The 21,617-nt window shown below is 36.0% G+C and overlaps 1 protein-coding gene across 3 annotated transcripts in view; it reads right to left on the bottom strand.

Moving 5' to 3' along the window:
• Positions 1–477: 477 nt before the first annotated feature.
• ATL2 (atlastin GTPase 2) overlaps positions 478–21,617 on the bottom strand; it is a 64,916-nt gene continuing 43,776 nt past the window's right edge. For 2 of the 3 annotated variants that reach the window (XM_003416083.4, XM_023555293.2), the window contains 11 exons: positions 17,145–17,279; positions 16,777–16,881; positions 13,005–13,055; positions 12,487–12,543; positions 10,962–11,054; positions 8,849–8,987; positions 7,957–8,084; positions 6,802–6,858; positions 5,789–5,860; positions 4,270–4,701; positions 478–2,200 (listed from right to left, as the gene is read on the bottom strand). In XM_003416083.4, coding sequence (XP_003416131.1) covers positions 2,081–2,200; positions 4,270–4,701; positions 5,789–5,860; positions 6,802–6,858; positions 7,957–8,084; positions 8,849–8,987; positions 10,962–11,054; positions 12,487–12,543; positions 13,005–13,055; positions 16,777–16,881; positions 17,145–17,279 — 1,389 coding nt within the window. In that variant the 3' untranslated portion in view covers positions 478–2,080. The other variant, XM_023555294.2, reaches the window with a different exon arrangement.

Below are 21,617 nucleotides of genomic sequence, written 5' to 3'. Positions count from 1 at the left end.
CATTGAGAAAATCAACTTTTTAAAAACCTAATTTGCAATACAGATTACTTAAAAAAATTATACCGCACAGGCAGCAGTTCAATAAATAATTAATGCTTGTTAAAAAAAAAAAAATTATACCACAGGAAAATGTACTAATGCCAAATTATCTGGGTCAACAGTTTTGAGGTGGTCTTTAATCCTTTTTATTTCTTCTTGCTTAACAAACTTCAGGGTCTTCCAGCTGAAACTCAAAATGCTTTCTTGATGACCTTTATAGAATTATATCTTCTTTGGGACAAACATTCTTTCCAACATTAAATACTAAGAAATCCAGTGGTCTAGATTTCACCAACTTTGTTTTCAAATAAAAAGTATGCTACATAAGCCTTTAATTTCACAAGAACTGTTATTATACGACAAACTTTTTATTTCTTCCCTCATAAACAGTCCACAGCATTCATTAAACAGGGTGGTAGACGAAATAAAGAGAGACACTTTTCAGGTGAATTCTTTATGTTTAAGAACAGATAAGTTGGAAGCAATTTAATACAGATGGAAACAATACAATCCATATAAAAACAGGATTTGAAGGGAAAAAGATATACCAACCAAAGTAAATTTAGAGCTTTCATGCATACAACCCAACATCTGAATTTTCACTTAAAAACCAAACTAGGTGCTTTAACAGGTGTTCATAAAGAAGGCCACAAAAGTATTGCAAAAAAGGCTAGCCTTACATATACCACATTTAAAAAAGAAAAAAAAAAAAGAATAAATCCCCCAGCTACACCTAGGCTAATCACATTTTCCCTAGCAGAGAGACACGGAAAATTAACTTTTCACAAGCTCAGCTTCAAGGTCTAACACCTTGGAGCTCTCACCTGACTGTTTCCTGCTCATGCTCTTCTTCAGTATAAACAAATATGGTTTATGAAGTGGAATACATACTTGAAGGATTCCTTAAAAAATAATCACGAGTTTCATTTTATATATACAACAAATTTTTAATTATATGCTGAAAATAAATTACAGGAAATAACTTTCAAATGCAACAGAGGACAAAATTTCACAACAAACATTCCCAGTGAATTCCCTTGGGGGGGGGGGGGTGAGACTGCAGTGCTTAGGGAACATAAGTATCACAAATTTATCAAAAACTTTAAATTGTCTATGCATTCACACACTGACATGAGCCACAAACATTCCTTCACAGGGACTGTACTTATTAGCCTACCACAGAACCAGATTTTGTCATAAACTACAAAACTTTTAATACAAAATTGTATTTATATATTTATAATTCATATACATGCCCTATCTGTGATTTTAGAAAATAAAAGCTACACACTGTACAGACACTCTTAACTCATAGCTGTAGGCAACATTTTTGGATGGAATTTCTCCCCCAATAAAATTAATGGCATATTTTATGTACATGAAGGCTAAACTGCAAAAAAGACAGTTCAGTTTCCCAGATATGCATCTCCTTTTAGGGCAGGTTTATAAATTTAAAAAGGCAAGACAAACGTACACCTCAGAATCACTTTCTTAGCTACAAGAGCTGTCATGTAATGTCTGTGAAGTTTCTGATACATGCATTTACATAATACTGGTATTGAAGACAGTAAAGCAATATGTAATTTTAATGTAGTGGCTCAATAAAGGCTTCATTGTCATTCCAATCTGATTCTTGATACAGTGATTCATAACTTCTCTAAAAATTAAGATTTCAGTGGGATATGGTGTTAAACAGATGCTAAATATATTTCTTAAAATATTTCCCTGAAATATCCTTTTACATAAGACAAGTTTCACTAACATTAGATTAATAAAAAGAAGAAAGAAAAAAAAAAAAAAACATGGCACAAATGTGCATGATAAACTAATGCTCCTCAGCCAAGCTCATGTCTTCGGAGCCGATGAAAGAATGCTTACAACCAGCAAACAATTTTCACACTCTGTGGCAGCTATCTGTGAAGCCAGTTACACTAAACTACTTCTACAGTTGATTGTAAACTTTGGTTTATTTTTATTTGAGTTCTCATTGTACAGCAAGCATGAAAAAAAGGGAGAGTGGAGTCCATGAGGAGATGAAGTGTCAGTCTGTCTTTAATCTGGCATGATGAGACACCTGGTCAGTCAGGCCTGCTTTGATAGAGTTTGTTACAGACTGCCTTATGTTTTCCTCCATCAAATTATCACCCAGGGGCTTCAACACCTGTGGCATGAGACATGTGCAAAACAAACAAAAACATGAGGTAAAAAAGGAGTCACATACAAAAATAGATATAAAAATTCAATTCAAAGCAATGACGAAAATAACCAGGAAGGCGGAAAATAAAAGGATGCTTCTCCCAAAAAAAGTTACGGTGCTACAAATAATGCAATTAGACATTTTATAATGCAACAAAAATTACTCTCCTCCTATTCAAACCATTTACAATTCCTATGAGATGGATGTGCAATTCCATACCCTATATGCAGCATCAAATCTGGTATGTATACAGCATTTATGCAGACCGGCCCAGACGGTCCTGCTTATTGTCCTACATGTATAGTGTGAACACTTCAGAGAGAGAAAAAAGTTAAAAATACTGTCTAATTTTTCTTCTTGTTATTGTTGGATGACAGTCTCTGTCGCTGTGCTGACGAAAGAGCACGATGAATCATTCGACGTCTAGTAACTTCAAACAGTTTGGAAAACACCTAGAACACGGAGTGACTCGTTAGGAGAATGGCTTAAGAGTGCCTTGAAGTTAAAAGAGTTTAAGACTACAAGAATTTGAGACTTTGTAGGTTTTCTCACCTTCCTGGGACTCCTCTGAAGCAATAGAAAAGAGAAATGCAAAGAAATTTAGACGCGGTTTGTTGACACAGCACAGATCCTCTCTGACTAGTGATCACCGTACCTCAACTATACTGAAAATCAGTATACACACTTTAGATTCTTCCATTTAATTGGTTTTTGTAATAATGGCACCTCTAAAATCCTAGAATAAATGCTGTACAGGAGATGAGTATTTTTCAAAAGAACCCATTGTATAATTATTGAAATTCATGTCGAAGAGAATGATAGTCCAAAATTTTAAAGTAGGTAATATTAGAAAAGAAAAAAGTGAGATTGTGATAGTTTTTCATCCATCTTCTACTAAAAGATAGCAAAGAACGCAAAGTAATGAGTTTTTTCAAGAGATTAAAATTTAAATTAAACAAATATCCGACCCAAGTCCACACAAGTGAACTTCCAAATCAGATCTGAACAGACAGCATTTCTCTAACAGGAAATACAAAAACCAAATTAATATAGTGGATCACTTTATAAAATAATGATATTCTTACAACAGAAGTCAACATCTAAAAAACTTTCTTCAAAAGATGATTTACTTCTCCAGTCTTTGAATTTAAAGTGAAAGAAACACGGACTTTGATATCCTAAATCTTGGTATAAGCCCAATACTTCGTTGGCTCAGAAGTGGCATCTGAAAATGCTATTATACTGTCCATCAGTAATAACTGCAGCTTTCACTCTGGTCTCTGATGTGACGCCCAAGTATTTCACAATGATCATTTTAATGACAATCTCCGTGGAATTTTCTGCACATGGGCAATTCCGGGACACAGCTGGCAGATACAGACATGGCTTTCCTTAGTAGACCCTTGCTGGGGAAGAATTCACAGCCTGACTTTAAATTCTGGTTTGAGGTAAAAGATTATTATTGAAGTTGATTCTTTGCTTGTGGAGCTTTGCTTGTTCATTAGCATTTCCAAAGTACAGAAGCCAAACTTTTTTGGTTTAAGAAATCCCTATAAGACTCTTCCTTGCAGTATATTAACACTGTCTTTATGGAAGGCAATGAAGACCTGTCTACCATCAATATTTTTCCTGGAATAAAAGAGTGCATTGCTTCTTGCCAGTATTAGTAAGACACTTCTTTTGCTTTCCTAAAGCACTGAATTTCCAAAGCCTCTTTTCCTTACCTTCACACATCTCTCCCTGAGCTTTACAGAGTCTGGCCCTGCTCATTGTCAGGGATGATCAGACCTACAAGTAGGAATCTATCCAGATGATAGTAAAGATTCAGGCTAACAAAAACACATTAAAATTATGACTTTAAAGAAAAAAATTCAATTCATACTTTACATTCAGATCATGCATCCAAACAAAACAGAAAATACCCTTTTGATATTCCTCATATAAAGGAAAAGGTAGGTGTGCAGATACTGAAGGAAAAAAAATCATAGGGATAATGAGATTAGTCACTGAAAAACTAAAAGACAGATACCAACCTGTTCCCATAGTGTTTCAGCAATTTGATCAATCACTGTTCCAATTTCTCTGAACTCCCCAGAGTATTTAACATATGCCCAAGTACACAGAGATGTCAGTGCTAACCCCATGACAAGGTTACACAAGACAGCTATAGAGTTCAGGCCAATGAAGCCAGTCAGTCCTGAGATTATATACATAGCAAACATGACGGCAAACAGTGTGGCTGGAGTACGAGCAGCATAGAAGATGTTTTTGCCATCATTGTGCTTTATAAAATTTGCATAGGTTTCTTCAATGTCAGCCTCAAGCTGGTCCTGATAGCGACGGCAGAATTCGTCTCCACCCATTTTTTTGACAGAACGAAACTGTTTAATGGCCACTTCTTTGAGATCCAAGTGCTTCCGCTCCAGATCTGAAGGCGCAATGTAAGGCTTGTCCCCTCCGCACACCTGTACAGACAGGGTTCCAGCAGGACAAATGACATGTTGGAACTGACCCTCGAAACCAGTCCCCTGTTCCCAGTTGTTAGCTTCATAAAGTTAATTAAACTGCTTACAGTATCTCACATGAAATCGCAACCTGTTTATTTCTTGTATGATTAACTGAATAAGATAAAATAATTTTTCAGATATGACTAATACCAGTAAAAGGGAAGACAAAGAAAGTTACACTACACTCTGTACCTCGCTTTACTTGATCCACCAAATAACAAAATAGTGCTAGAAGACCGCTGAGAAGAGAGCAGGTAAAATATAAAAAGGTATTTTAATGTTTGAGTTAGCAAGCACAGCACAGGAACTGTTATTGGCCTTAAGATAATATGACTTACATCAGAGGCTACAAATAGCAGCACTCTGAATCATATGTCAGAAAGGATTGCAGTAGCTTATATAATAACTTGCCACCTGTACTCTGCACTCTAACCACGTGAATTATATTGAAATAGCTTATTTCCAGTGAAGATGATAAAGGGGAATTAGGGCATGCTATAATGTGACAATAAGGAGTCCTGGTGGTGCCGCAGCAATTAAAGCACTGGGCTGCTAGACCAGAAGGCCGGCGGTCTGAACCCCCCCAGCTACTTTTTGGGAGAGAGCTATGGCAGTCGGCCTCTGTGAAGATTACAGCCTCAGAAACCCTGGGGGCAGTCTACTGTGTCCTATAGGGCCACTACGAGTGGGAATCGACTCTATCGCGATGGGTTATAATACGACAATACATTAAAGAACAAACAAAAAACCACTGCCCTTGAGTCAATTCTGACTGAGAGCGGCCCTACAGGACACAGCAGAGCTGCCCCACAGAGCTGACGAGGCTGTAATCTTCACAGAAGCAGGCTGCCACTGCCACATCTCTCCCCCTCGAAGCGGCTGGTGGGTTCGAGCTGCGAACCTTTCATTGGCAGCTGAGCGCTTAACCACTGCACCACCAGGGCTCTCTGTGACAATACATAAGGAGCACAAATTAGTTTAATTATTTTAAATATAAAAACATGCTATCCTACTCTAACGTCAAATTTAAATTTCAGTTACAAACCTGTTCCATACTTTTGCTATAGGTATCTCTTGCTCCTGCTACTGCAGCAAGATTATTAGCTTCAGCTGTGGCCTAAAAAATAAGATAAAATGTACCAATTATCACACAAAAATATCCAATGTGTCTATAATTGATTAACATAATACGTTATGGACAAGTACGAAAATAAACCAAAGAAAAATATTACCAACTCCCAGTTTTCCTTCCCTAAGTAAGAAAACACTGACATAAAAGATACGATAATTCTAAGAAGACTGCCTCTCTAATGTTAGGTCCATGTTAAAACGGGTTTGTAGAAAATAATCTGCTCAGGAAAATCGATAAAGAATTAATGTGTTTAATCTCCGGATACAAAGAATCAAGAATTATCATATGGTTATCTCACAATATTACACAATATTACACAATAGACACTTTCAAATCCACAAAAAGGCTTAGCTGTGTGAGTTTTACTAAGAAAAAACCAGCTTAATCCACTACAAAACTGGGAAATTATTCAGAGTGGAAAATCTTAAAAAAGAATGAGCTGAGTTAAAATAACATAGTCCCAAAAGAACACCGCTTTTTAAAAAACAAAAACAAAACAAAAAACTATCTTCACTAGAAGCAGCCATAGATCATTAACACCAAGAGAAAATAAGCCTTATTCCAAACACCACTCCTTGTCAAAGACTCAGAGAACGAAAGCAGCTTAGTCAGAGATGCCCACATGCAGCTACCTTATGCCAACAGGCATTTCTCTAAACTCCGCGCATCTGAAGAGAAGGCACCAAACCTACTCATGTGCAAGGTCTACAATCTACAGTTGCAAAATATCATATAAAAACTCCAGAACCTGTGACACGTATTGCCTTAAATATCTAAAATGTATCTGTATGTAAAGCAGCACTGGAAAAAAATTTAAAGGTCCTCCCACCTCCCATCCATTTACAACTATTTATTTCTAAAGCCAGTAGTAAAAATAGGTACAGGAATAAATAAATGTATGTATGCAACACACACATACACACTACCTGAAGCATGGACTTTGGGTGTGGAAGTTCCTCTCCTTGGTAAATTTTAATGTACGCCTAAAAAAGACACAAATTTTATTATGTTGGCAGGCTGTGCAATTTGGCTCTACATCTCCAAAGAAAGAAAACCATTAAATATAGGAATAATTTGTACCATTAAAAGGAAATCCCAGGCATTAAAAGTTATACATTATTCTCATATTCCTATTAAATTAGCCCTATTCTTAACATTATTAAACACATACATTGTTAAATAATATCCTAGAAAAATGCTTCTAGATATAGTTCCAACTTGAATAAAAGTTATATCTCATATTTAAAAGTTATATATAAAATGCCATCCACTTTATGAAAAGAAAGCCACAATTCCCCTCTATTGCAATATCTCAAATAAAAACCTCAGAAGATATTTTTAATTCTGTATTACTCCAGCTTCAATTATTATGTTTCAGCTCAAGAAAAAAAAAGGTCATCTCATTTGTGGTTTAAGAATAAGAAGGAGAAGATGGGAGTTTATAAGTAAGCCCATACAGGAATCGTCCATGTAAGTCTTCTACTGGCTGAAAATTAATTCATAGTTTAACCAAGACTGGACGAGAGTGGTCGAGTGTCCACTAAGTGAGCAAAAGTACACTCTTTAGTTAACTGTATTTCCCTTCCACCAATCTGTAACTATTATGAATAAATACAACCCTGTACAGTGGTCACGCTCTGGCAAGCAAGAGTAGCCCGAAGCTATAAAGACTAGAGAAGAGTAAACAGAAAACAACACAAACTCTGAATCATTTACTTAACTCATTAACAAATATTGAATTATGTTGCTAGAGTGATATTGTGATAAATGGTTCTTCTCTCCCACACCAAAGCCGGTGAAAAGGGAGAAAAATTACACAAACAAAATCACTGTCTAGAAGATGCAAATAGTCTGCTACAATCTTTTATTTTCATTTATTTATTTTTGTTTTGGTTTTATGCTACAATCTCTTAAACAGCTTTAAAATTGTTTCACCTATAACTAATTCAAGGCAGAAAAATAAATTTTAAATTATTTTTTGCTTTTAAATAAAGAAGTTTCTTGTACATACAGTTGAAACAGTCATAAGTGAGCTACACTTCTAACTTAGACAAAGGCATTTAAGTTAAGAGTTTGCCTACCTTAAAGTATTCTACAAGATCTCTACAAGTGACTTTAGATCCACTTATCTCTTTTTCTACCAAATTTTCAGGGGCAAGCAGTAATGGAACCAGATTTCGAAGCTCTCGTTTGAAGTCTTCATCAATATCTAGTGGACATAAAATTAGCCAATATATTAGTCAAAAAAAAAAAGTAAAGAAGTAAAATTCTATTTCCTAAAATAATAGTGCACAGTATCTATTACGGTACTTAAGTAGGTTTGTTAAAAAAAACAAAAACAACATATCCAAACACTCCATATCTCCCAGGAAAAAATAAAATAGTCTCCCCCTTAACTCTAGCCCATCTCCCTAATACCCAATAATTCTGCCAGCTCAAAAAATATGTAAAATGAACTGTGGATTACCAAAACAAATTCTACATTAAATGCTAACTAAAATATTATTTTCAAAAGAGGCAAACAATTCATGAGGTTAAATTTTAACACTGGATATTGTTTTCCACCCATACTGTAAGTTTCATCAATCCTCAAGCCTTCTGCCATCACGTTCAAAGTAATCTGAAAAAAAAATGATACTACACTATGACTGAAATCTGACTGTATCAACATATTAAATTGCTATATGTTTTTTAGTAGACTGCAATCAGATGAAATATTGAAAAGAACTGTTCTCAGCCTTCAAAATAACTTTCAGGATACCAGTGCTGAATAGGTTAACCACTAAGCTAGGCGGCTGCAAACCAATCAACAGAAAGCTAGAAAGACAGACAGCACTACAACCGCCTCATTAATGAATCTCAAAATGTCCTCCAGCTTAAGACGGAAAATATCAATCATCAAATATTTTTAAAATAAAACCTTTCAGCCACTAAAATATAAGTTCTGACTTTAGCAAGAATGGGAATTCCCACCTTTTAGTCTCCCATCAAAACTAGGGTTAGTTGCAACTTTAAGACCAGGATGTGGTAAAAGGAAGCAACCAAGATTTGAGAAGCAATTGTGAATGTGCTTCCTTACGTTCTGTAGCTCTTCATGTTGATTTTGTTTTACCTGAGGGCAGAAGAGAACAGGGTAAAGACGCAAAGAGAAGACAAGAAAAATGTCTCTCAGGTACACATGCACGTACACACACACGTGTGCACACATACTTAACTCAGATGCTACTCCAGATGAGTGTTTTCTTACAACAAAAAATATTACTAAAGGCTCATTTCTGAACATGATTTCTGATCTTAAACAAGATGTTCTTCTTAAGTAAACTACTTGGGATACCAAAAAACACAAATAACAATTAATCATAATATCATCTAACATTTGAATAACAAGTTGTAGCGGTGGCTTACAAACCAGTAAGTACATTAAGAATTTGCACTGGAAAAGAAAACAAAACAAAGTAGCAATATGCCTACAAACAAAAGGTCAGCTCCTAGGCCAAAGATAAAAGCTAAGGTGAAAAGCTCCAGTGTGGTCCAAAGAACCTTAGAAATTTATTAGGATTTAAGGGCTCTTTCCACACAACTATGATTTAAGTTATTTAGCAGAGAGTTTTGGGAAGAGAGACTGCTATGTATTTCCTAGAAGAAAATCCTAAACTGAGAAACATTTTGAATAATCACTCACTTATCCCTAAATAATTCACATACTCTCCCAAAGGCTCTTCTCAAAAATCATTCTAAAGAGACTTATTTAAATGCTCAAAGCCAGCACCAATCATATAGAAAAAATCTGGAAACGACCCAAATTTCCATCAACTAACAGTAGAATGGAAAAAACCGTTGTCCATTCACAGAATGGAAAAAAACACACAGCAATGAGAATAGATGAACTAAACTATATGCAACAATAGGGATTAATCTCAGAAACATAACGTTGGGCAACCAAAGCTTGACACAGACTGCATACTCTATGTGATTCCATTCATATGAAGTACAAAGTCTATTAGAAATCAGGATAGTGATAGGACTAAAAAGGGTGGTAGTATATAAAGGTGGGTGCCTCTGCAGGCTATAAGCGTATATAAGGTTATGTTGTAAGTGTATGTTCCATTTGTACAAATTCATAAAGCTGTACGCTTATGATCTGAGCAGTTTTATGTATATACGTATTGCTTCAGTAAGAAGTTAAAAAACCTTCTTGTCTCGTAATTCCAAGTGACAAGAGAAAACCCTGATGACTGAAATCACCTCCAGTAATAGGGTCTAGAAATACCTTTCACATAATCCAAGAAAGAACTGGTTTTAATCTCATTTTAGGAAAAACAAAATTATACTGTACTCCAAGTCTCTTAGTACTGATATTTGTGCCACCCCACAGGCAAGGCATCTTATTAATCAGGCACGAACTCTCTTCCTTATAAATAAAGGGAGCATCATTTATCTTCGAGTATGTGAGTAGCTGATAGTCTGTAAGCATCTGGCCTGTGAGTTCCCTAAGTATTCCCACAGGAAGGCATCTTCAGGAATGAAAGATCATGTTGGTGAGGTTATTTTTCAGGAATGCTTTGGTGTGGCATATTGTGTGGGCCAGGAGTCTAGATATTTGAGTCCTAGTGCCAGTTATCAATAATTAGTTTTATTAGTTTAAGACAGCCCTCTAAGCTGCCCTTCCATGAGAGACAGCATTCCTCTGAGAGAGGGTCTCACGTCATCTGTGCACATTACCCAGCCTGTCCCAAATGTCCAGCTCAGCTGGGCCTGAAGGAGACGTATACGCAATCTAGGTAGGGCACATGGCTAGTCTTCTTCACGTGTATCATTCCAGTATTTATTCATATTGATTTGCTGAGGGGCAGTTGGCTCTGGAGAGAAATACTTGTTACTTAATTTTAATTCGAGGACTCTGTCCACTTTGGAAGGAGTAGAAACAATTTACTTTTCACCAGTTATGTATACAGTCACCTGTGATAATTTGGGATAATTTATTCCAATGAAATATAGAGATTAGTAGCCTAAGCAGCAGTTCAGACACCCACCCCTTCGCCTGGCTTGGGGCTTCTGATCTCCTCTATAAGAATTGAGGACTTACCTGCAGTCTCTTTTCAAGGAACTGTTTTCCACCTTCCAAACCATATGAATGTTCATAAGGATAACTCCAATCTCGAATCAAAAACATCAATGTCTACCCACACAAAAAAAAGTATAAATCATTTCTTACATACATGAAAAATTGCTACTCTAGTAACTGAAGCCTCCCTTACTGCCTAAACAATCATTATCAAAAGTTGTAGTAGACCATGTGGTTAGTACTGCTGGCAGTCATCCACACCAAGAGTCTACCTAAATCAACATTCCCAGCCCCCACACCAAGTAAACACCTCCCATTCAAGAACTTCACTAGGTGTAAGGAACGAGTCACCACAAAGAATAATACAGGCTATTTTTAAATGACTAAAAGGCATAGAATCAAGATGGTATTAAAGAAGACAACTAATTCTAGATGGCTAACTTCAGCCTGATTACAGATTTGGTGTCAATGAGGCCATTTCCACATGATTTTTTATTCATATAGGCTCAGGTTTCTCAGCCTTGGCACTATTCACATTTTGGGCCAGATAATTTTTGTGAGTGGCTGTCCTGTGCGTTGCAGGATGTTTAACGGCATTCCCGGTCTTTATGCACTAGATGCCATAGCAAGCCCACTCCCTCAGCTGTGACAATGAAAAAGGTCTCCAGACATAGCAAAATCACCCCTAACTGAGAAATACTGATATAGTCTAAACAGTATTATTTCATTCATATACACAGTGGAAAGTATTTCATAAAAGTGATTGCTTGAGCCAGACCAGCCAGACAAGAATGGGGCAGAATCAGTGTAAACCCACTAACACTAATAATCACCAGCAATGCTGTCATATAGGAAGGACTTCACACACTGATAAGCAAAAAGGATAGTCACTCACCACTACTGTCACTGCAAGTGATCAAATACTACTAATGCTAACTTATAACTTGCACCTACTTCAAAAAATAAACTATCAGAAATGAGGTGTCAGTGTCTTCATCTCTGTAATGACAGGACTCCACAGAAGCAAGCTGAGCATACGCTTCTCAAATACCAAAGTCATTTCTGACTTCATATTCTGGCTTTTAAGTAAAAAAACACAAGGAGATAGTGGGAGACATGGAGAAGATATGATAAATTCTGGGACCTTCCTATATAAAACCAAAATAAGAAATAACAGGACTAACTTCAACTTATAATACACCACAAAAAAGAAACTCATAATATTTTGGTGTAGTTTTTAGCATGTGTAAAACAAACTTTACATGGCTGTGTTAAATTCCCTGTCTTCAGTCCTAGAATTAAATGATATCTAAGAAAAACAACACCCTCTTAATCCTAATAAAACTATTAAGAATCAATCTAGATTCATTTGTTTCATTTTCTATACTGTTAGCCTACTACTGGTAAGTAAGCTAGTGATGACACTATCATAGGTTAGTTTCAACTCCACTAAATTTGTCACTAGAAATGGCTTTGTTGTAATATCCTAGGGTCTTCAAAGTTATAACCTGAGGTAGGCTAAAAAAAAAAAAAAAAACTTATTTACCTGAAAAGGTTTCTGATAGATTTCTTCCATTGCAAGCCTGCCGTACTCTGTAAATAACTATTAAATCAAGTTATTTAAAATACTGTCCCAAAGAGATTGAAAAAAGACATTTGTAAAACTATTTTATATACAACTAGATATCAAAGCCTTAACTTAAAACCATTTGAAAGCCATGCACTTGATTTTCTAACACTGAGTACATACTGGAAACCCGAGTGGCATGGTGGTTAAGCTTTGGGCTGGTAACCAAAAGGTCGGCAGTTTGAATCCACCAGGCGCTCCTTGGAAACCATATGGGGCAGTTCTACTCTGCCTTATAGGGTCGCTATGAATCGGAATTGACCTGATGGCAACGGATTTGTTTTTTTTTTTTTTTTGGGTATATACTGAAATTTATTTTATTTAGAAGTTGTAAATCAGTTTAAAACCATGTAACATTTAGTCCTAGATGTAAATTCACAATAAAGTGGAAGTCAAATTTTGACTATTTTGGCACGTATTATCTGAAACATACGTACTTGCAAGTGCTGAAGATCATCTTCTTGAATATTCTGAGACAAATTATATACCTGTTAAAACACAATTTATTTTGCTTTTATTATAGTGTTTTATTTTAAATACCCAGCTTGTGTATAATTTTACTTGTGGAAATGAGGGCTGTTTTATACCTGAGCACAAATAAACTACTTAAGCAGCATTTTAACCAGCGGCTCATGAGAAGGATTTTCTCTTTTACCTTATCAGCACTGAGGATAAAACATTAAGGGAGGAGAGGTGTGGTAAACTATGTAAAAATCAGGAATACATGCATACAAGGCCTATAAAATAGCAGACATAAAAATCATGTGTATGGTGAATGACCCAGTAAGTCTCTTTTCAAAATTTCTTTAATGTTATGACATAATTTCCCCCCACAAAAAGGCAAGATTGTTTCTACAGCCATCTTTCTAAGTCAGTGACTGTGAAGGGCAATAGGTCTACAAAGATAACTTCAAAGATACAGAGATAAATTCCTCCCTGATACAATCAGATGGTTATGCCTTGACAACCACCAACTCTAATGTCATTCTCTTCTCACTTAAATAAACCCATCAGCCTAAAACACTAACCAGAAAATTTCAAGGCTGCCTGTGATAAGTGAAAGGCTAACAGTAGGTGGCGTTCTTGCCATATTTTAGGAGGCTTTCCAAGGCACATAGACAATGGAGGTCTAAGTATTCTCAATGGAGGTCTGACAATGGACATCTAAGTATTCTCAAGGAAGGGAAATTGGAGAAAGATTCACTAGGTCCAGTTCTTCTGAGCCATGTCTTTAGAAGGTGACCCAGGGATGCCAGAGAAGAAAAGTCTGGACATCTACCTAAGTTACCTCTGCTAAGAAATAATTTACACCTAAGTAAACAGGATTACTCCAAAGATAGAACAATTAGTTCTAATGGCAAATAAGTAATAATCTAGCTGAACTACTTGGAGGTCAAGAAAAGAGAAATCCAGATCCTTTCATTGTTAGGGCCAGGTTACAAACAGCAGAGAAGGGGATTTGTTCATTTCAGATCATTAGGATTTAGCATGCTGTCTTATACTTAATAGGTGCTTAATAAATATTTCTTGAAAGAATAAATGTCAAGAAGATCAATGTGTCACTGATTTATCAGCCAGATATCTTCAGTAAGGAGAGAAACCTAGCCTCAAAGGTCAGGAAGAAAGCAATAATAACTTTTATCTTCTTGGTCAATTATCATTTACAAAGCCATTTCTTATGTATTATCTCATTTAAATCTCACTTCTGACTGCCCACAGCAACCACATGTGAGATAGGCAAGACAGGTAACATCCTATTTTACAGATAAGCAAGTGGCTGAGTTACTTAAGTGGCTGTCCAAAGCCAGGCCTCTTTCTACTATCAAAAAGCTGAATAAATAAACAAGAGGAAGCCAAGGGATGAGTATTAGGACTCTCATAATTTAAGGCAAGTCCAACGACCCTAGAGCCAACTAACTCGAAAGGCCACGATATGACAACAGTGATGTGGCTTCTACTAGTCTCATGGGAATAGCAGCTGTGCCCGCTTACAAGATCAGAGAAAGAAAAAAAAAATCACTGCTGTCGAGTTGATTGTGACTCATAGAGACCCTATAGGACAGAGTAGAACTGCCCCATAATGTCTCCAAGGAGCACATGGCGGATTCAAACTGCTGAACTTTTGGTTAGCAGCCAAAAGAAAGGCACAACAACAACAAAAAGGGCTCTGAGGGTCTCCAATAGCATCATTTAGTGGGTGGCGACTAGCGTTCAGGGCTTAAAGAAAGAGCAAATAGTTGCCTCCCCAACCCTGAAAAAGATTCTTTAGCTCAAATTAATACTCAAACCTTCTTTCCACACCAACAGCTAGAGACTTCAAGTTGAGGAAGGAGGGAAATGGGAGCTTATAGATTGGTCTTATATTCTAGATATTTTTTTAAAAAAGCATTACAAAACTCCAAGACACTGTGATATTACCCATGATCTGCAGTCAACAATTTCTTATCTTGGGAGGATTACACATACCTTTTTTTTTTTTTTTCCCCCAGTATTTGCAATTATACTCCTTGATAACACTGAAGGTTAACCTTCTGTGTCAACTTGACAAAGCTATGGCGCCCAGTTGTTTGGTCAAACGCTAGTCTAGATGTTGCTATGGAGGTACTCACATGTGATGAACATTTAAATCAGGTGACTTTAAGTAAAGCAGGCTAACCTCCACAATGTGGGTGGACCTCGTGCAATCTAGCTGAAGGCGTTAAGAGCAAAAACTGGAGTTTCCAAGGGAGAAGGATTCTGCCTTAAGACTGTATAAGACTGCCAGAATTTCTAGCCTTGCACCTGACCTGCAGATTTTGGACCTGCCAGCTGCCACAACTGTGTGAGCCAATTCCTTAAAAATCAATCAACCCCTCTTCTCCCTCATCCCCATCACATATGCGTGTTTAATTGGTTTTATTTCTCTGGAGAAACCTAATTAATACATTTACCATCACCAGCACTATGCTTAGTAATTCATTTTCAGCCAGAGAAATATCAACCACAGATGACCTCAGAAAAGAGAAAGCAAAGAAATATAATGACGTGGTAATTTAATTCAATCGAATTAGTCTAAAGTATACAGAAAAGAGATAGCCTAGCTTGAAGAGACCAGAACTTGATAGAACAATTAAGGCATAAAATACAATTAAGACTGATGACTGCCCTGACAGGGAACACAACAGAGAACCCCTGAGGGAGCAGAAGAGCAGTAGGATGCAGACCCTAAATTCTCATAAAAAGACCAGACTTAATGGCCTGACTGAGACTAGCAGGACCCCAGTCATCATGGCCCCCAGACCTTCTGTTAGCCCAAGACAGGAACCATTCCCAAAGCCAACTCTTCAGAGAGGGATTGGACTGGACAATGGGACAGAAAAAGATGCTGCTGAAGAATGAGCTCCTTGGATCAAGTAGACACTTGAGACTATGTTGGCATCTCCTATTTGGAAGGGAGATGAGAGGGCGGTGGGGGGGGGGGTTAGAAGCTGGCAGAATGGACACAAAAAGCAAGAGTGGAGGGAAGGAGCAGACTGTCTCATTAAGGGGATAGAAATAGAAATTAGGAGTATATAGCAAGGTGTATATAAATTTTTGTATGAGAGGCTAACTTGATTTGTAAACTTTCACTTAAAGCACAATAAAAATGTTTTTAAAAATACAATTAAGACATAAAATAAGTGAAAAAGTAAATGAATCAGGTGTGGTAAATCCTTAGTATATCATAAAAGCATCACTTAGGTTTACTAAGTTAAATAGGAATTAATTCTTGTATCTCTACCTCCATTAGTTTAATTAAGCACCGGCTGTCATAGATACAAGTAGAAAACTAGACTTTCAAGTTTAATTACTTGAGGTTTTTGTTTGTTTGTTTAACCAGAAAGTAAAAATGTACCTCACACCTTACTGTATCTGGCAATCATATAATTACATTCAATTAAGGATAACATGCAGTAATATTCTTTTCTTAAAAGGAAAAAAAAAAAAGATTCTGTGGTGAAAGAACAGACAGCTTGGCTATTGGTTTATCACTTTCTTGGTAACTACTCAAAGTATAAAATTTTACGTTGTGAGCCAAAGCAGCAAGCACAGAAATGTAAACAACCAATGGGAAATGTAAATAACTCTTTGATTTTATTCCTTTTTTTCCTTCAATCCAAAGGCATTTGAGGAAAGGGAAAGATATTGGGATTATCTGAACTGAACATACCGTGTAATCTTGTGTCTCACCTGGACAGAGCTAGTCATAGTGCTCAGAGCAAACACTGTTGCACAGTCTTTGATAGTTGATTGGCTATCAAAGGCACCCTGGGTATCCATTAGCAGCACAGCCACCTAGAAATTTAGAAGTTTAAAATACTAAGCAAAATATTAACCGAAAATGACAGTAAAAATCAAATACAAAACTATCAATGTCAAATTCAGGAAATTAAGGCAAGAATAGGACACTAATATCTCACTCTTACATAATAATCAATATACATTAAAGTTATCAAATATTAACACTTTTGTGTTATTTTGATTTTTAATACCAGAAAATAGGTGAAGAGGGGTAAAGGATAAAAAAAAATAGTAAAAAATAATAAACAGGATTTTACCTTTGTTCCATCCGGTCGGTCGATTACAAATACTTCATTCCAGACTTGTATGCCAGTTGTTTCTCTCTCGCAACCACCTCGCCATGTAAAGCCAGTCAATGGTTCATTGTGTCCACCAATCCAACTCTGGGAATCCTGTTAATGTCAGGCATAAATGTAAAAATAAAACACAAAAAATTTAAGAACTAAAAAAACTTAAGAAATCAGCCTTTATTTTACAGATGAAAAGCTAAAGTCCCCAGAGATAAAATGGACTGTGTAACGTTACATAAGTAGTATACAAAAGTGGTCCCAAATTCCGTCTAGGGCTCTATGCCTGACAGACCTACCATCTCCTCCAAACCTGAGCCTTCTGGGATCTGCTCACATTCTCACTCTCTAAGGCTTCTAGATAAGTAAGGTCACGCAAGCTTTTTCTCCTTTATGGAGAGACTTCCTATAAATTGTAAAACCATAAAACACAGACACCAGGTATTTTTATATCTCCTTGTACAGATAAGCGAAGCTTAATTCTGAACACAGTGGCTGTCAAAATAGCATTGCTCTTTTAGAACAGATTATACTAAAATGTATAAAAAAAAAAATGTTTTCACACTGCCTTAATTTTCTCTTTAAAAAGCATCAACTTTAAAAATAACCACAAGACTTGTTTGGAACCTGATTCAAACAACCCATGTGTGAAAAAAAGGCTTTTTCAAAATCAACAAGGAAATCTGAACCCAGACTGGGTATTATATGAAGAGAGTGTTCAATCTGGGTAAAGATGATTGTTTGGTGTTATAACGGCCTCTGGGTGGACTCAAACCTCCAACCATCTAGGCCTCAGAAGAAAGGCCTGGAGGTATACTTCTGAAAAAATCAGTCACTGAAAACCCCGTGGAGCATAGTTCTACTCTGACATTCATGGAGTTGCCATGAGTCCGAACTGACTCAATGGCAACTGGGATACTACAGCTGTGTTGAAATAATGACAACAGAGTCCTCATCCGTGTCTTAACAGTTACTTATGGTGAAAGAATATCCCTGGGATTTGCCTTAAAATATTCTAGCCCCCAACTCCCCTCCAAAAAAACCTAAGGAAGAAAAGAGATGAAACAAGACCAGCAAAATATTGATAGGTACACAGGGGGTTCATTATACTACTCTGTTTAAAGTGTGTTTAAAATTTTCCATGTATTTTATTTATAAACACGTGTTTCATTTTCTTAAGTATTCCCAGCACACAGAATGGTGCCTGGCTTGCAACAGGTACTCAAAATATTTGTTCAATGAATGAATATATAAATAAGTTTAATTATAAGCTTCACTGTGTTCTCTTTTGAGCATGGGTTAAGATATATCCTTAGAAACAATACAATTACATGGACAAGACAGTAAATTTTAATTTTTTTTTAATTTTAAAAAGCACAGATGACTGTAATCATAGGCTAACATGTTTGTTGACCTCTTCTTCATAAGAAACTTTAAAAGAATTGGTATTGCATAAAAATCTATTGACTATATATCATCTCTTCTTAGTTTACCTTGTAATGAATATGGTAAAGAATACTAAGCTGATTAATCAATAAAAGGATAAAAGAAAAAGTAAATCACAGAACCTAGATAATATAATTTTGTAAAACTTAAGAATCATTTCTCTTCTAACACACTAAACACTGAGAGTTTTCATAAAATACATTCATTCATTCAACAAATATTTATTGAACTCCTACTACATGCCAGCCAGTGTTCTAGGTGCTCGGGATAAAGCAGGAAACAAGAACAAATATCCCCTGCTCTTAAAGAACATTCTAAAAAAAAAAAAAAAAGAACATTCTAGTGGGTTCTAAAAGGCAGCCTCGCTGATAACAGCAAACTGTCTCCTCCCTAGTAGCTGTCGTAAGTTACTAAAGGCAAACGTAAGAACTCAAAAAACACTTAAACTGGCACCATTTACTACTATGGGGACAAAAAAGCCTCAAAATTCAGAATTTTCAAAAGTAATCTTACTCCTTCACTGAAATAAAGTAAAAACGAAAAGGGACTAGATCTTACAGAATAAATCTCAACTGCAAAAGGAAATCTGAAATCACCTGAAATATAAGTATAGTCAAATATTACAGTGAATAAACATAAACTCTTGCCAAAAAGACTTGCCTATGCAATATAATCATCAATAATAAAGATCCTCTACCTACTCTAAATGGTAAGAAACAAATTCATATTACACCAAAAGAAATTAGTTGGAATAAAGACATTACATAATGGTAAAGGGGTCAATTCTGCAAAAAGATTTAACAATCCTCAACCTCTCTGCACCTAAAAACAGAGTGTGAAATACGTGAGGCAAACTTTTGGAAACAGACAGCAGTGCCAGTTGCGCAATATGGTGAATGTTATTCACGTCAGTAAATTCTACACTTAAAATGGCAAGTGTTGTGTTATATTTAAAAAAAAAAAAAAAAGTGTTATATTTTACCACAGTAAAATTAAAAAAAAAAAAAGCTGGAGTAGCTATAATTAACTTCAGACAAAACAGACTTCATTCAGAACAAGGGAAATTATCAGGAATAAAAAGAGGCATTACATAATGATAACAAGGTCAGTTCTCCAAAAGACATTAACAATCCCTAACCTCTCTGCACCTAAAAACAGAGTGTCAAAATACGTGATGCAAACTGATGGAATTCCAAGGAGAAACTGACAAGTCCATCCTCATAGTTGGGGGCTTCAACACCCCTCTACCAGTATTTAAACAGATCCAGCAGGTCCAAAATCTGTAAGGATATTAGTCGAACTGAACAGCATCATCGATTACCTGGATTGATGTTTATAGAACACTTAATTCAACAACAGCAGAACACACAGTCTTCTCAAGCTTACACAGAACATTCACCAAGACAGACCACATTCTGGACCATAAAACACACCTTAACAGATTTACAAGAACAGGAATGATACAAAGTATGCTCTTAGACCATAATGGACTTAAATTAGAAATCAATGACAGAAAGATAGCTGGAAAATACCCAAACGCTTAGAAATTAAACAACACACTTCTAAATAACACATGGGTTAAAGAAGTCTCAAGGGAAACTAAAAAATACTTTGAACTAAATGAAAATACAACTTAAAAAAAATTGTGGGATGCACAGAAAGCAGTGCTTAGAGGGAATTTTATTGCATTTAATGTGTATATTAGAAAAGAATGATCTAGAATCAATAATCTACCACCTTAGGAAACTAGAGAAAGAACAGCAATGTAAACCTAAAGCAAGCAAAAGAAAAGATCTAATAAAGTTGGAGCAAAAATAACTGAAACTACAAAGATAAAAACAACAGAGAAAAATCAATAAAACCAAAAGCTGGTTCTTTGAAAAGATCAATAAAACTGATAAAACTCTGGCCAGACTAAGCAAGAAAAAAAAGGGGGGGGGGGCACAAATTACTAATATATGATAAAAGAGGAGTCATCGTTACTAATTCCATGGACATTAAGAATATAATGAGGGAATATTACAAACTTTATGCCCACGAAAAGTTTTTTCATTATAAAAATTGATATTATTTTTCATTCTAATTGAAATTACACTAAATTTAAGCCTGCAAATGGAAGAACAAAAAATTAGTCTCAATCGAAACCAAAACCCAGCGCCATCGAGTCGATTCTGACTCATAGCTACCCTATAGGACAGAGTAGAACTGCCCCACAGAGTTTCCAAGGAGCTTCTGGCAGATTGGAACTGCCGACCCTTTGGTTAGCAGCCATAACCCTTAGCCACTACGCCACCAGCGTCAATCCAGAAACCAAGATCTCAATAGAAAAAGAAATTCAACATGCTACCAGAAAGAAAGTAGTCCACATAACCTCCATACCAAATCCCCCTAGCTTTTACTGGGGGGGGGGGGGGGGGGGGAACAAATTCTTACTTTCTTTACTGACTCCTTTAAAATCCCGATCAAATAATAACACAAAATTTAAGATTTCAGCAGCTTATTACATAATAGTTACATACAATGTTTCATCTGTAATAAATGAAATATTCAAAGGCAAATTCAGTTAAAGTAACAATTAAATGAATAAAACAAACTTCTACATTAAATCTGGCAAACAGTTTTTTAAGAGCAAAGGAACTCGTATAGAGGAGTATAATGATGATTATAAACGAACAAAACGCACATCTATCAAAACAGCTAAAATTAAAAAGATAATACTGTTTACAAGATGTAACCACAAATCTCTTACATTGCTAGTAGACGTGCATAATGATGAAACCACCCTGGAAAGAACGTTTGGCAGTACCTATTAAAATTAAATAGGTATTTGTTTTCCCTGTGACCCCGCAGTTCTACACCTGGTATAAACCCAACAGAAATAAGTACTACGTCACAAAGAATTGGACAAGGTGAACAGCAACTTTATTCATAACAGACAAGAACTAGAAACAACCCCCCTATCTATTAAAATAGAAGAATGAGTAAATAAACTGTGAT

This window comes from Loxodonta africana, chromosome 26, assembly GCF_030014295.1.
Source record: "Loxodonta africana isolate mLoxAfr1 chromosome 26, mLoxAfr1.hap2, whole genome shotgun sequence".
In the NCBI taxonomy this organism is placed as follows: domain Eukaryota; kingdom Metazoa; phylum Chordata; class Mammalia; order Proboscidea; family Elephantidae; genus Loxodonta; species Loxodonta africana.
This window is presented reverse-complemented; position numbering and strand designations above follow the sequence as displayed.